Here is a 17,339-nt window from a genome sequence, read left to right as displayed (position 1 = left end):
AGATATCTTCGATCATTGCTTTGTGTCAAAGGGGGAAGGAAAGAGGTCATTTCTGAGAGTGTTGGCAGCATGGGGCTGTAACATAACCCATAAGGCCTCTGTGTAGGTCATGGATAGGTGAAGCCACAGAGAAAGGCAGCAAGAGAGATGCTCCAACCCTTGCCGGCTGCTCCAGAGAGCTGTTAAAGATAGAGGTGGTGGCAGCTAATGGCGGAGGTGGGAGGAAGGGAGATGGAGGCTGTGAAGGAAGGTGCGGGGGGACGGATATAATCCAGCATACAGAAACCTGTCAGGATGGGATTTATTTTTGTTCTGTGAGGGTGTATAATAGGGCTTTGCCTGTACTCTCAATAGCTGTTTTGAAGTGAACCCGGCTGGTATGTCTTTAATTTGTCATTTCATTATGAAACTGTTTCCCTTCCAAGAAGCCTTCAAGTCAGGAAGCTCTGTCTGCCCACACAGGAAATTCCTTTGCTTCAACTTCCCCAAAAAGGAAATTTCCCTCAGAAGTGAGCCCAGCATATGCCTCTGAGCAGAGCTGTTTCAAGAAACTCTGGCAGCTGAGTCCTGAAAACACCCCTGGTTTTCTGCTGCTGCTGGGATGTCAGAACAGAAAGTTGGGCTCTCACCCCGGGGTGGGACCCACTGACCCTGGCCCACCTCTTCCTCCCTCTTCCCCATTCTCCTGTGCCCTCGCCCCACCTCACACCCTCTTGAACTTGAACTCTCTGAGAGGGAATCAGTACCCGCAACTTTAATCAAGAAATAAGCCTACCCGTAGGCTTATGTAGATCACACACAAACACACACTCACAAACAGGCACCCCATAGCCACCACAAAGCACTTCAACACAAAGCACGAATTCCTATTCCCCCTCAGTCTCCCTCCACACACTTGAGACTTCTGGTAGGAAGACTGAAGTATTTCAAATGAAGACGGTGCACGAAAATAAAATAGCCAATTATAGTTCCTAAAGCATGTGCATTATCAAATTACCTTTTATCAAGGATGGTGGATTTTTTCTAAACAAACTTCCCCAGTGAGGATTTTAAGTAAAACATGGAAGGGGAAAATATCTCCAACCACAGCCTTATAAAAATTAATCTCTCAGACATATTGTGAATGACTAAGCGGGTGAGAGCCCAAAGCAGCTGTGCCGAAGTGAATAATGTATATTATATTTTATGAAGCTTCTTAGCAGAGAGGCATTAGCAGGAAAGTGCCAGACTCATGGTTAAGTTTTTAATTTTCCATTTCAAATCACTTCATTAGTAAGGAAAGTCATGAAAAGGAAACAATGTAGAGACCTAAAGCACAAAAAGAGGGAGTGGCACTGAGCTTCGAACTGTATAGCAAGAGGTGGACAATGGGAGGCGGGTGAGGAGCTAAGACGGCCCAGGACTGTCGCCCTGCAATTAAACTGCACTAGAATAGCAGAGCGATAGGATCTGATCTTCTTACACTGTTCATGTACCAGGACTCGGTGAGGGATATCACTGACCAGGAAACAGAGCGATATTTAAGGGACTGGCGAGAACCCTATAGCGCCCTGAAATCTGAATATATGAACTCTGAGGTTTGGGGTTGTGGTCGATTTCTTCTGTGGAGTGGATTTATAATTTCGTTTTAATCAGTTATTCTATTTTTCTAAAATGTATGAGGTTTTTAACTGCAGAGGGATCCCAGAGGGGGACCCAACATTATTTTTCATGTTCATAAAGAGAATGGTCTAGGGAATAGGGCTTTGGCTTATGCTGGGAGGAAAGGTAGAGATTCTGACGGGCCTGTCTGCCACCTACAAGCTCTGTGGGTTTGGCCAAGTTCCTTAACTTCTTTAAGTCTGACTTTGCATCATTAAAGTGAGGATAATAAAACTCAGTTCATAGGACTCTTGTGAGGATTAAATGATATAATACATGTGAAAAGTGTCTACCATTAAGTACTCAATAAATGGAAGTTAGTACCCCACATAGAGAGCTGTGAAGGATGTTTCTCCCCAATTCCACACACCCACTCCTCATATAAACCACTCACCCCTGGCTGGCTCCTTTAGGTTGCCCACAAGTCAAGATTTTCCTGACCACTTCAACTTAAGACCTGGATTACCAGGTCCCCAATATATCTGCATGGTCTTGACATTATGATCAAACATTTAGTCACCCCAGAGAATGGTTGAAAGGCTTAAGAACTCAGGTTACCCCCCCCCCAATTCACTAGTCCTCTCTAGGAAACACAGAAGACTTGCACATTCTCAAGTTGCCAGTGTGCTAGAGGAGGCCCAGCTTCGTTTGGCCAGTACTGATGCTAGCGATGTCTGGAGACCAACAGCCAGGCACATTAAGTATAAGATTAGTCATCTTGTTCCCAGAGGTCCAGGTTCACAATGTTTTGTCTAAATCAGGGGGCCCGGATTTTCCATCTAATTTTATGTCTGTCTCCTCCGTGGAGAAAACCAGCTGCAAGCAAAATTATAAAGTTTATTTCTAACTCTACTTCCTCCCTTGACCTTCCATGCTGACCATGGTTCTTCTATTTCAAAAAACTCAAGAGATTTGATAAATCTAACTTTCATTAAGGTATCAGGGACCTGAGGTATTCATTGTCTTTATCCAAGGTACTAGCTGCTACCATAATTCTTTACTCTTAAAAGTAGAGATAGGTAGAAACAATGCCTGGTCCAAAAGGAATGTATGTTAACAGTGGAATTTCAGGTACTACAGTAGTTCATCATGGGAGATATTTAAGTTCAGGGCAGTTTTAAATCACTGCAGCCGAGTGAGCACATGCGCTGCTGAAATGTAACACTGGCCCTGTTCACTGACAATTATAAGCCTTCTGTCCTGGATCCAGAGTAGTACTATCTGGACAATAAAAGTTCAGAAGCCAGACACTTTCTGAATCTTAATATTCTTTCCGCAAACAAAGAAGTACCAGACGTGAGATTGCTACACACTGGATGTACAATGCCAACGATATAATACCCAGTTGTATTTCTTCAAGTTCTTTCCCTGGATCACTCTGGGTGGTAGGAATCATCACAGGAGTTCCGTGAAGCAGCTATCTGGTGTTCTAGCTATGAGACAACCCAACCAAACACACACACACACACACACACACTCTCTCTCTCTCTCTCTCTCTCTCTCTCTCTCTCTCTCTCTCTCTCTCTCACCTGGATTCATCTGAAGTAAAATTTTTCTTTGCCTAAGAATCAAAAGAAAAAGAATTTCCTTTTACAAGGACCAAACAAATCTTCTATCTGTTGAGATTTCTGTAGGTCTCTGAGTTCCTCTCAGCATGATGAGAGAATTAAAGTGTAGTTTAAAAGGACGTTTCTAACCCATGACTCGCAAGTGAGAAATATCTATCTTAGGGAACTTCTACTTTTGTGTTCCTAAAAGACCTTTAAATAAAACCCCAAACATCTGGGTAAACATTGGAATCGTAGCCAAATTCTAAGGTCAGTGAGAGCCCCACACAAAATGATGGAGCCGTAAGGAGGGGAACCAGAACTGTTGGTGCAGGGCGGGGATTTCGCGAGGCGGCTTCTCCAGCACCTTGTACAGGAAGTGAAAGGAGTAAGTGTGGGAGCTCAGTTCCGTGAGAACGACAGTGCGGAAGGAATCGGAATGAAAAAGAAAGGAAAGTTTTCTCCCCGCTTCTGTTCACGCCTAGTAGGAAAATAGGCCCAAGACAGACGAACCTTCCAACCCTTCAGAATAACAGGTTGTGTGAACTGGCCCTGCCTTAGGGCTACTTCCTGAAGTAAGGCATAAAAGGAGGAAGGAGAAAGAGTAATTTTATTTCCTCAAGAGGGTTGGAACCAAATCCTTTGCTCATATTTGTTTCTCTATAAAGAGCTCCTAATGTTGGTGATGCAAGAGATGCTTCAGGAGGCAAAATAAAACCCCTTCTCACCTTTGTTCACCAATTACTGCTGCTTTGGGCAATTCTTTTCTCTCTAATCCTCAGCCCTCTTTTCACAGCCCATGGCAATGAGGAGATGATTCAGTAACTAGTTCGGGACCTCTATTTAGAAATAGTTTCTTGGGCATGAGTTTTGATGCCCAAGGGATGGTATAAGTGTCACAGATTCTCTCCGCTGGCTGGGGCAGATGGAAATGTACTTTAAAGCTCGGCATCAAAGCCTTTACTTTAGAAGCTGAAAGCCTTCATTCTCTTGCCAACTGTGCTTTTTTCCCCCATAATTAATTAATGCAATATTAACTGTGCATGTGCTATGGGGCTGGCTGAAGGAGTATAGTATGGCCTATCTATGCAGATCAGTCGGCTCTATAACCCCCAAAGCCCAGTGGACACCATCTAGAGAGGGAGCAAAATACACACTGTCATTTTACAGATTACAGGAAAGGCCAACATGTCTAAAGTTGTGGAGGGCATTCTCACAGATCATACAGTTGGGTCAAGTAGGTACTTACCAGAAGCCACACCTATGCGTAATGCAGTCAGGCCAGAAGAGGGGCTATGAGAACAGGGAAGCAGGCCTGAGATTTGGCTGTCCGGGCGTGGGAACCAGCATAAGGCACAAGCGGCCATGACTGCCTTCAGAAGGCCTGTAAGTCTTAGGTGCTGGCATCGTACTTGACCTCAATCATGGGCAGCACAGGGAAGTGTCCAACAGTGTCGGGCATTGAATTTCCATATTTCCTTGCAGAAGGGCATCCTCACAAAACAATCACAGCTAGAGGACCACTTTCTGCATCACCGAAATACCACCATCTGCACTAAAATTTGATACTGAGTGCTCGAAATCAAGTGAATGATCATGATCCTTAGTATTTATAGATAAGGCTCCACTGCTAACAACCCTTGGATTTCTCTTCTGGAATTAGAGAAGAACAAATGGTTGAGCTGCAAAGAAGCTGAAGAATCATATGTTCAGGCTACTTGGCTTTACGGATGAGAAAACGACAGCCCAGGGAGAATGAATGAATAGTTTGGGGTCACCTATTAGTAATCATGCTAGGCCAATGCTCAGAGGATGGTCCCCAAGACAAGCACACTCCTTGCTGTGTCGTCCTATTGAAATAGTTTCCCAGCACATATGCCAAGTGGGTAAACTAAGGCACCAAAATATCAGACAATCTTTCTGAAGCAGGTCAGATTAACAAAAAGTATTAGGAAGTGAAATGCTTGAATTTGTGAACCCAGTAATACAATCTCCATTGTAGCACAACACCTTTCTTACTGTATAATAATAATCTGGGAGGTTGATCATCTCTTTTAAAAAGATGGAAAATTGCGGGCAATAGGAACCTCTTTTTACTTCATTTAATTTTGTTTGTAACACTTCAGAATTTACATGGATACCTGAAAATACATTGCAGATAAGTCTACAAAGAGAACTGAGTTTGAAAATGTACCTACCTCTAAAAGTTCAAAAGATAATTTAGTTCGTCTCTGATTTTATTTATCCCTTTTGCCTTTCTTGTCCATGGTTTATACAAATTTTGCTTAAATTAAAAAAAAAAATCAACCTGTTAGCTTGGCTTTCTCCTTCTAATCAACGGCTAAAAGGAAATAATGTAGTTCCTAATACTTTTAAGAAGCCTCATAATGAAGAGGAAAAAAAAGACTGGATTTTGGAATTAGATCTGGATTCAAATTGTGGCTCCTTCGCTTTCTCTCTCTGTCCCTCTGGCAAGTGATTTACCACTCTGAGCCTCAAATATAAAACAGATATATAATATCCACCTTGCAGTGTTAACCATTATTCAGAATAATATGTATAAAGTTCCTGGCATTAAAAAGTGCTCAATAAATAGTAGTGACAATGATTACTTATACATTATTGTAACAATAATTCTCTAAAGTGGCATCTTATACACAGGTGGCCACAGAATGGCTCCTAAGGAGGAGCACAGCTCCTATAAAGTGGGAGGTGGAGTATGACGACAAAAAGAAACATATTTTCAGAGAGAGGCAAGCCATTCCTGGAAAACAAATTGGTAATGAAATCTTAACACTGCTACTTCTAAAGTGGAGCTACATAAACTGTCTGATACCCCATAAGATAGTGCTATTCTACACCCTGCAATACTGACCTAGGCACTTTTTTTTTTAATGATTGTGACATCTTTCCTTACAAATCTTTGTCCTCCTCAGTGAATCACTTTAGTTCATGTTCCACCCCCAGAGTAGAGAATTCAGCCCCAGCTGAAGGAGCGAAATAAAGCATTCCCTGCACAGCCCTGCACAGCCCTGCATGGGTTAGACTCTTCCTTCCAGGCATCCAATCTGTATCCACCACACATCCACAGCTCTTTATCCAGTATCTATATCTGCAATCTGCATTTCTATTACTGAAATCTTAGAGCCCCATTTGAGGCTATTTCTATCCATGATCTAGAGAAAACAGAAATAGAGACTAATTTCAAAACAATGGGGTTTAGTCCACCTACCCAAGATGGAAGCAGTAAATATAAAGGGAGGGTGATGAACCGTTCTTGGGAATTTACAGTTAGCATGTGGCCAGACATGGGATAGTTGAAATCTCTCAAATTTAGCTCCATCTTGCTTTAGAACAGACAGAGAAAAATACCCCAAAAACATACATGGATGGTTCAGACAACTGAACCAGAACCCTCCTATTGCCGAGAGTGAAATCAGTAACATCTGGAGGTTCTCAGTAACGTTTACTTCTGGAAAAGCACAAAGTGGTCAACATCATTGTTGTCAAAAACTCTAAGAATCTGAACTGCCGATGAGGTTTAACTCAGGCATGAAGAAAATAGGAGAAAACATCTATTATTTAATATCATATTTGTATAGACTCTGCCCAATCAGTGCTTTGAGATAATGCAGAAGAGGTGGGGAATAACTGAGAAATAACTTTTATTTTAAAATTATTTATTTTATTACAATGTTATTTTCCAGTTATTCCCCACCTCTAACAACATCATACTGAATCTTTATCATCCTGCCAGCAGGATTATGTAGGTACATATGAGGCCAACCATGGAATTGATGGACAGGCACCTTTCGTTTTGTAAAACCCTAATATGCCAAGAGAAAGACCTCAGAGGTACTGAGAGCTGGGAAAATCCAAGGGGAGATCATCGAGGAGATGGAAGAAATCAAAATGTCTTTTCTTATTTCCTGTTGTTCAAGTTTCTACTCAGAGCTGACAGGTTCTTGTCGGCTTTCACTTTTAAATGGCTCTCACTTAGTCTGTCATAAACTTTCAATATTGGGTCTAGAGTAGAGCTGGGCATCTCTAGACTCACATAAATAACTCACGGCACCAGGTAGGGACAACCCATTGCCAACAGCTTCCAAATGTCTCCTTCAGAATTCTAAGGACATTGAGGGGCCTCCCTTCCCCACCCCCACAGGACCAGAACCTCATTGTCATAGAGTTTATGCCGGAGGAACTGCCTTAAATGTGTATGGAGAGCATGGCATGAAATGCGAAGTGAAAGAAAAGGTCAATAGACCTCTGGTTATATATTTAAAAAAAAAAAAAAGACATCTAAAAATAGCTGCATTTATTGAAGCTGCTTCCTTATCAGGAAGCATGGAGCTAGGAATTAACGTCTGCCTGCATCGGAAATTCTTTCAGACAGCAAACCCAAAAAGGAAATTTCCCTTCCAAAGCATCCTGGCTGGTCTGCTGTGGGCTGTTTTTTCTCTTCGAGCTGTTTGAATCTGAAGCAGCTACCCTGGGACCTGGTACAGCCTCATGGGCTGCTGGAAAAAGAGAAAGCCTTCAAGCATTTGAATGTAAAAAGTGAAGGCGCTCAAAGGAAGGTTTAAGGAGAACAGAATATAAAATGCCAGTAGCTAGCCATCCTTGTGAGAAGTCATTATTGCTTTGTCAAGATCCTGAGAATTAAATCTGCTTTCCTTTGTCCTTGCCTCAATTCTGCTGGTGATGTCATGACACGTCACAGGCAGCTGAGGTTAGGCCATTTTTGAAACACTGATAATGGCAGACAATAGGGAAGGGATTACTAAGTCTTAGAAGGGTGGAGAAGGCTAAGGAAGGAGGCTTACAGATCAGGCAAGGCCGGCAAAAACAAAACAAAACAAAAACAGTTACAGACAGAGGTGTAGATATGGTAGTGAAAAGGCCCTGTGCTGGTGTGCCCTAGGGCTTCTAGAAATCATAGGGAGAGGAAAGCTGATGTTCACAGTGGCTTAGAAAAATCAGTCTCAATACTGTTTAGACAGAACTCTAGGCCCTTTCTTTAATGAAACAGACAAGGACATATATGCTTCTTTTGGCCCTTGAAAATGGGAAAGCCACCTCCTAAAGAGGCTATTTGACAGATTAGGAAACTGAAATCGAGCTCTAGTGTGTTATGGGCCACAGTCTATAATGTGCTGTGCTCAGTGTTATATATATACTTGCTCTGATACTTGTGAGAAACCCTCATCAGTTGATGTATTAGAAATTTGAGTCTTAGTGAGGTTAAATCATAATAGATGGCTCTGAAATCAAGGCTACTTGGGTCTGTCCGAACCTAAGTCCTTCCTATTACCACGCTTTTCCATTCAGAAAGAATGAAAGGAAAATGGCACTTGTTCTCAGGAGGTCATCTTTGGTGAAATGCCAAGGAATGGGGGTACTTGGTGGAACCCATTCCCAGGCTGGCCCTCTGAGGCCTCTGTGGCAGGCTCGGTCCCTTTGGTTGCAAAGACAGACTGAACTTCATCCTGAGCTCAGAAGAGAGTAAAGAAGAGTCGAAATAGGTGAGCAAAACCAGAACGAATTATCCATAGTAACGGACTTACTTTCCTGATGAAAGCCAGCCTATTGGAGGTTCAGCACAAATTACTAGTCAAGTACATCACTTCAGCCACAGCTACTCCCATCCCTGTACCCCACGGCCCAGACTCCGATAAGCATCAGTGCCTCCACTTTCAAGTCCCTGAGACTTTGCCATTACGTGTCCTCCTAAGAAGGGTAAATGGTGACTTCCAAAATAGCAATCACATTAGATTCTTCATGTGCTGAGTGAATCTAAACATTCAGTGGACCAATATGAGCCACAGCCAGCTCATCAATAAACTAGAATTAGTAACACCTACTTCAAGGACTATTACATGATTAAATGAGACAGTGTATATGAACACATTTTTGTTACTTAAAACAACATAAAATACTATGATTGTATTGAATTCCCATTTTTGCCTCTTCTTTGGAAACAAAAATAACGTGAAAGCATATAAAATTGTTTGCTGCTCCAGCTAATTAGAAACAAGCAACACTCAATCTCTTTTCACTATCCTGGTTCTAATATAGCTTTGCTTGTCACATGACTGACTTAAACTCAGTTACTCTGCTGAGAATGCAAAATCGCCAAGTGGGTGAGCGGCAAGGTAACATTTCCAGAGGAAGGCATTAAATTAAATTATTAAACACGCACAAGTAGGAGTAGTAATGTAAGAATTTTGAAAGATTCACAAAGAAAGGAAGTAGAGCCAAGGGACTATTTCTGGTGTTCTGACTCTAGAAAACTCCAGGCAGCTACTATGGCTATTTATTAACCCTCAACATCATAAACCATAACCCTATTAAATATGATGAATGAGTCTTAGGTTCCGATTTTTAAATACCAATTCCCAGGGATTTTAGTTCAAACTGGCACTGCAGAATGCAAAGTCTTTGGGCAAATGGTGATTATATCATTAGATGCAATTGTATCGACTAAATATGATGGAAAAGGGAATTTAGAATAAAGAAAAGACATTTACTTATTTAAATTCTGCCTCATCAATCTGAAACGTACTACTGTTATCATAAGGGGCGCCCTGAATCACTGTGTGAGGTGAAGTGTTTCCCAGGGCTGGCCCCACCTCATGCGGCACCTTTTGCTGTGCCCTCAGCACTCACAACTCCATGAATTTAGAAAAAGGTGGTCTCTGGGCAGACGAGTTAGAAAAAGTCTCTCCTTCATGGGATGAGAGTGTGAAGGCCCCCAGTGAGAATTAGAAAAAGGCATTTCTTGCTCTAAGCAATAGCCCTTCTCTGCTTAGAGAATTAAGAGTAATCCTGTTGAGGAACTCTGGGGGTCTTCGGTCCTTTTTAGTGTTTTCAAGGTACGATGAAAGGTTTATGTTCCCTTTAAAGAATGGAACTTTTTGTTTTTATCTACCTGCTAAAACTGTTGTATTTCAGCTCTTCTATCCTCCAGCAGTACTCTTTATGGAAGAATAAAAAAAAAAAAAAGAAGCCATTTTTAGCTCCTCAATAAACACACTGTGTTTGCTCTCCTGATGAAACAGGGAAGTTCCAGGAGCCGTAGGATGCCGAAGGGCACTGGCCTACACATTTGGGCAGTAAGGAAGCCAGACCAAGACGGCACGGCGCTGGCCCTTCTCTCCTTGCCTCTCCTGTTTTCCTATGCGCCTGGACTGCCCCTGCCTGTCCCTTTCAAGTCCTCTATAATCACCACTTAACACTCTGCTCCATTTATCACTTTGACTTTCTACTTCTCAATAGCTTGCTAATTTGTCACGCTGTATCCTCAGTTTGGCCATAGCTGTGAGTTTGCAGAACAAAATGATGAGAAACCCTCAATAAGAGAATCTTAAATACTATGATCCCCGCCTTCCTCCAACCAGGAAGGAATATATTTTAAGAAGGAAAGGAGAAAAATAAAGAGTTAAGAGAGAGAGAGAGTTTATCTGGAGATCAATGAGGATAAATGGTGAAAAGAAGCCGCTCTGAGGCACACCAGTCTGGTGAGTATCTCTTTAAAACAAGCCGCTAAAAATGCTTTCGACCTAGTAATACCATAAAAGTCCTGCTGCTGTCTTGGCTTCCAGATTCTTCCCCGTACTTTCCATGAGCATTCCACTGGGAACTGTCTGGAATCCCAGATTAAAACAGCAACGACCCAACTCCCTTGTTAGAATATTTATTTTCTTTTAGGTTTGGAAACCCAGCTGGGACGCATCTTCAAGTATACAGCACAGCCTCAACCATCCTACCAGCTACATGAGACGTTTCTCAAACAGCCTGATGGGCAGCTGAGTCCAGGAACAGGAGCGGGAAGAGGGCATTTCAGCCTCATGTGGAAAGCCCCAGCTGCGGACAAACAGCAAGAGCCTGGGAACCTCCACTTTTAGAGGATTCATTCCAGATGTTGGAACTAATGGTGTCACAACAGGGCTCATGCAGATTACCAAGGAAGTCTCCAAAGTCAGAATGCCAGAGAGTAGGCATTCAGGCAAAATCATCACCCTGAACTGAATGCATAACCTAACAACTGATTATATTCTAAGGTCAGCAATAATATGACATAGTCCTATATCTAATAATTATCTATGTGAGGATCCATCCATCCATCCATCCACCCACCCACCTACCTACTTAAAGTGGAGAAAGCCACTGAATCACTTCGAACAGATTCTTAGAGTCTATGTTCTAATGATCAGTTAGAACAGATTCTAGCCATAAACCAATGCTATGGCCACATCAGTGAATAATGGTTAAGTGTCAACCCTGAATTCATCTATCCATCCAAAAAGTATTTATTGAACACATGTAGTGGCATATTAGATGAGAGCCTAAGTGTGTGACCTTGATAAGATGCTTGAATTCTCTAAGCTCTAAATTCCTTACTTGTGGCATGGTTATAAAAAAAATATCGACCATATAAGTATTGCTGTGAGAATGAAATAAGAATTTACATGAAGGACTTCACACAGTGCCTGGCGTACAGGGTAATCTCACAATAGGTATTAGCTATTATGATTGTGTGCTGGCACACAGTAGGGTCTGGCAAAATAGTGGTAAGCAGCACAGCTGTGGCTCTATGAGGAATCTGTCTACTCTCGCCAAAATTGAAGTGTTGGTATGAAAGGAACAGTTCCAAGTAGGGAGAATGATTCTTTAGGTGAGAATCATATTTTGAAGTTAAGAGGGCTGTTAGATGTTCTCTTGTCCAATCATAACATTGTATGGTAGGAAAACTGAGTATTGTAGTGACTGACTCACAGTCAAGCAGCTGGTTTAACAGCAGAACTGGTTAAGAATTAAGGCCTCCTGACTGCCAGTTTGATGTGTATGTTAGTTTTACCATGATAACTTCCTACAGAGAGGCAGTTCTATGGTAAAGGAGCTGAAATATGCAAAGCCATCTGGAGCCAAACCAGGAATTAGGGCCTCTTAATTAGGGAGGATGTGTCAAAGCATAAGAATAAAAAGCTCGGAAAAAACAGCAGCCCATTTGAGACAAATGTTCATAATTTTTTTTCTCTATGTACTAGGCAAGGAGTTTGGCCTGCTTTTTTCATTTCTATATCCCCGGCATCCAGAAGAGTGTCTGGCACAGCATGGGTAACGAACTACTTGTTCAATGAATAAATGAATGAGGTTAGGTAGTAGGAGTGTTTTGTCTGAGTGTGTTCCCTCCTGAGGTGGCTATACGAGTCATGGGACAGCTTCTGGAGGGAAAGATGCTATGACCTGGCTGTAGTTTCTTTTGCAATCTGGTCTGCTCCAATGGTGCCACAATACTCTAGTTTACTAAGGACGACAGTGCCTGCAGCCATGACCTTGGCGCCAATACAGTCCCAATTTCACCTTTAAAAGCTCATTGAGCAGAAGATGCTACGTAGAGTGGAACTGGACCCTTTACCTCCTTGCCCAAGTGAAGCTGGAATGTGCTGACCATAATATGTAGCAATTCTGTAAATACTGATGGAGACAGCAAGTTGGAAGACGGGTCCCCAAGAGCCTCGCAATCCTCCCTACTGTGGGAGAGAAGGGATAAGGCAGCAATGTCCCGCCACTACCTCCCAGCATCATGGTCATCTGACTCCCTGAATTATCACAGAAAAGAGTAAAGCGACACCTGCGTCCTCTGTCTCCTATTGTTCTCCACTTTCAGCAAGCAACCTTCTGGCTTGTGAGGAAGGATGGAGCAAGAGAATAATAACCTGGGGAGCATTCCCATGCCAGAAAGAGATGGCAAACACAACTGTGCCACTATTTAAGTTATTAGGATTTAACTAGGGAAGGGCCAAGGTGACCCCCAGCATCCTCCATAATCTGGACTTGTGCCCTCGGGATAATATTCAAGCCAGAGAACCTGGCATTTTCTTGGACATCGTGATCAGGGTGGGAATCAGGTGATTCATTCTCCCCAGCTGCCCCCATCACATTGTATCATCTGGGCTGGGTGGCAGCACAGGAAAGAAAGACAAAAAAGGAAATGACAGGTGTCGGCTGCTTTGGAAGCTGGCCCCAGCAGCGCAAGTGTGTTGGCCCTGCTGCCCTGCCAAGTCGCAGTCGAAGATTCAGACAGGGGAGGTGGTAGAGGCAAGGGCAGAGATGATTTGGGAGGGAAAGGTGGAAATATTACAAACGGACTGTGGAGGCAATGCAGGCATGAGAAGCCAGAGAGAGGGGAGCAGAAGAAAGGAGGGGGAGAGAAAGGCCATATCTAGGCGCATAAAAAGAAACAAACAAAAAAAGCAGCCGGCATGGAAAACGAGGGAGGAAGAGACAGGAAGAGCACACAGCTTAAAAATTAGCAAAGCGGGGAGTGAGACTGACTCAGAAGCTGAGACGAATTTAAGGTCTAAAAAAATATTAAAGGGGAATCAGTGTGAATCTAGAAAGAAAGACAAACTGTCCCAACAAATTCACCTTGCTTCTTAGAAGATTTAGTTGACTCTGCCATATATTGTCCAATTCCAGATTTTTAGGAAACATGTCAGAGAGCCGAAATGAATCCACGGAGAAACAAGGGACAGGAATCTCAAGGTTTTCAAAGCCATTCTGAGGAGGGGGGCGAACGACTGCAAAGGAGCTTTGGAAGTCACCGAAAATTCACAATCTCAGAGCTCGTCCCTCTCCAGCTTGAAGCCCTGCCCCCTGGCCCCTTGGCCCCCTGGTCCCCGCACGGTCAGTCATTCTGACCTTGCGGTCCCTCCGTCCGTCTGTCCGTCTGTCGGTCTGTCTTTCCCCGTCCCCGGCGCGCGCGGACACTCACGCAGGTGCGCGGGCAGGCGGATCGAGTCTTCCTCCATCCTGAGCGCTCGGGGCACTGGAACATGAAGTGGCGTCGAGGAAGGGTAACTGGGCACCGGGCTCTCGGGAGGTGTATATGAAATTCGCTCCTGCTGAGCCAAAACAAAGAGCAGGAAGAGGGGAGAGGGGAGAAAGAACAATGAACACTTGGAACTGAGGTGTGAAATCAGGGAGTGGGGTGGGGGCCAAAGGGAAGGGCACATCTGAGCCCGGGCCCAGCCAGGCTTCACGGCAATCCCACCGGCTCCCTCTCCAGATACTATACGGTCGTCTTTCAGATCCCTAGCATTTGGGATTCATGACTAAAACTCTGGAAAGGTATAAAATAGGGCTTCTCCTTTTCTTTTTCTTCTCTCTCTGCACTGGTGGTTTGTTCAAGTAAAGAGGAAAGACAGGAAGAGGAAACAGAACAGTTATGTCCAAGAGAATGGCTTTAAAGACTCTCAAAAATGAGTTTCTTCCAAGTCATATAATTAATGTCGCCAATACTCGAAAACCACGTTTCCTCTTCTCTGGCAACATCCTCGGCTTCTAATCCAAGTATGATCCTATAGTCAGATCCAACAAGAGGTGAGCTCAAAGTGATGGATTATAAATTCGAGATTTAGTTAGTAAATCTATGAGCAAGATTTTTCCATTATCCAGCTATCACATTATACAACCACCAAAAATATCCAAGAATTATTTTTTTCCTTTACAGTAAGGAATCATCTGTAACATCAATAGGTATCTCCTTGTCTCTTCATTCTCCATCTCAGAATCAATATTTCCTTTCCTTCTGAAGTATTTCAAAGCTCATTCAGAGAATCATCTGCATTTAAGAAAAGTACTGTTTAACTGAAGATACTTATTCAACTGACAAGGAAAGGGGGAGGGGGCCTCAGCAGATCTACTGTTTAAATTCAAACAGGCTTGTGTTTGTTAGATCAATTAAAACAACTCGATGGGATGGGGAGGATTATTATTTGTTTGAAGTTAAAACATGGCAAATAATGGCAAGAAACCAACTACTGTGTTCAGCCAGATGCTTGCAATTTGCATCTGACATCTACATAAGCACTAGTTTGACTTGCAGTCCATACCTACTAAACATAACTTCCGTTAGTTTCTGTGGTTTAACTAGGCAAAGTAAAGTGGGACACACAAGGTCCAAAAATAGGTTGGGGGAAAAAGATCAGTAAGATGCCATTATGAAAACAGAAATCAGGACCAAAAGAAAAATCACAGGTTAAAATAAAGAGAAGGGGGTGTTTATGTTTCGGAAAGACAGTTCTCTAACATTTTATGTTTCATCAAATGTGCAAAGGGAAGCAGGGGAGTCCCCCAGCCCTATAACCAAATTAAAGGTTTTCTTCTGCTCACAGCCTGGAAAGTTTGGTGGTTGTGGTAGGAAGTTTTGATTTTAAATGAATATATACATATTTTCGTAATTTCCGAATGGAATCGCTATACCTTCCCTGAGGCATCCTCAACCAAGAATTAGGGCATTTGAAATATTTCTGTTTAAATATACATCCTAAAGTTTCGTGGTGAATTTTTAAATTAAGGGCAGTCACACACATCCTAAATTTCATTTCTGTATTAATCAAGATGTCCTGAGAAAGGTCACCTAGAGGCGAAACTTGCAACTTCGCTTTTCTTGAACTTTACCAAATATCACACATATTTTGAGCAACTCTAACATAAGGATGAGTTATATTTTTGGCATTTGGTTTGGGGTTTTGGGGGTGAAAGAGGTAAAGACAAACACACGTGTGGGAAACTTACAAAATCTGTTTAGGGTTTTTTTTTTTTTTGGAAGTGAAATAGGCTTTTAAAGCATTTTATAAATAGTCTGTTTTTCTAGTATAACCAATTCTCCATAAGCTTCAACCCTTGAATAAGCCCCCAGTCCCAATATATATCTAGATATCTTATCTACAGTTAACTTCACTCCCAGAAATAGCTTTCTGTTTTGTTAGGGTTTTTTGCAGAAGTGAAACTGTTGATGAAGAAAACATTGTGCAGCCAGTTTTCAAATGGCATGGCGTGAGTGCGAGGGAAAAAAAAGAAGATGGCATTTTGTAATACGGTGATGACTTTCTCTTTAAAGCATGGAGAAACTCCCAAGATCCTGTAACTATTCCACATGAGTGACAGGCCACCTCATCCCAGCCTTCCTACCCCTCGCCAACTCCACTGAGGACAAGCTGGCAGAAACCCAGCCCTCAAAGTAGATGTTATTTTATCTGGGGAAAAATCTATGTCCGGCTTACTTATAAAAGACAAGCTAAGTACTACCTTTAAAATGTGTATACTCTGACTTGCTAAGTTACCATTGTGCTGTACCTTCATTTCACCGCACTTTCTCCGGAGGCAGCCCCGAGTGTGTCTGCACTTCTTCATGGTTCCCTGTCCTTACTGCTACACTGAAATGCCACCCTTCAGTGCTTGCCCTGGGATTTTATGCCACCTCCCCACCCACATGGAAACAATTCTAGTTGGAGACAACGGTGCTATCTGATGAGGAAACTTATGAAAAGAAGGCCAGAGACTGAGTGAGTGTGGACGCTGAACTCCTCTCATTCTCGGTGACGGCTTCCACTCAGCGAGACTGTGACACCATAAGCTTTGGATGGGAAGCTCTTTTGAAAAGGTTCAATGGAGAGACTTATCGGTAACAGAAGAGAGGGAACCTTGATCAAGAGGGGGAAAAGTAAAAGTAAAATGTACTTCTAGGGCTTCCAGCGTTTGCTAGCAGCCATTACACACTATCGTGACCCTCGGCCCAGCGGCCAGCAGCGCACTCAGAACCCTAGGGAGGATGTAGCTCGGTGCCTGGGCTCTTTTCCGAGGAGAACAAAACACACACCTGGGAACCCCACACCACAGGCTCATCTCCTTTTGTCTTTTTATTAGTCTCTAGGGTGACTCACATGGTCCGCATTTTTCAATCTATTTCTATAACCATGCACTTAACATCCACGGTGGCACATTCAGCAGATTATCAGCAATTAGAAAAATGAAACAAATCCCACCATCTCAGATGGAGACATCTAGACAGAGAGGCTTAAGGAGACAAATATCCAATTTCTCGAATAAAGGAAACCTCTTTATTCTCACTACTGCTTCTCTGGTCTGACCCCACCAAAGAGAAGGGAAGCACCCGCTTAGAGCTCATTCACCTCTGAAACAAACAGTCAGATGAAAACCAAAGGTGCTTCATTTTAACATTAGAGAGGGGATAAGAATTTTCCCAAGAGGATCGTAACCACTACCTTAATTAAATTAAAATGCTACAGACAGTGATATTAATGCATTCGAGTGTTGTAGAGGGATAAACTGCCAGCGGAG

General features: G+C 42.8%; 1 protein-coding gene across 3 annotated transcripts in view; it reads right to left on the bottom strand.

Annotated features, from left to right (window-relative positions):
* The window catches only part of ETV6 (ETS variant transcription factor 6), a 214,235-nt gene that overhangs the window by 114,320 nt on the left and 82,576 nt on the right, over positions 1-17,339 (bottom strand). The window contains exon 2 of one of the 3 annotated variants that reach the window (XM_039876364.1): positions 13,969-14,098. The exons of 1 other annotated variant lie outside the window; for it this stretch is intronic. In XM_039876364.1, coding sequence (XP_039732298.1) covers positions 13,969-14,098 — 130 coding nt within the window. The remainder of the gene's footprint in view (positions 1-13,968; positions 14,099-17,339) is intronic. One more of the 3 variants, XM_039876365.1, reaches the window with a different exon arrangement.

This window comes from Pteropus medius, unplaced genomic scaffold (assembly GCF_902729225.1).
Source record: "Pteropus medius unplaced genomic scaffold, Ma_sr-lr_union100, whole genome shotgun sequence".
NCBI lineage: Eukaryota > Metazoa > Chordata > Mammalia > Chiroptera > Pteropodidae > Pteropus > Pteropus medius.
This window is presented reverse-complemented; position numbering and strand designations above follow the sequence as displayed.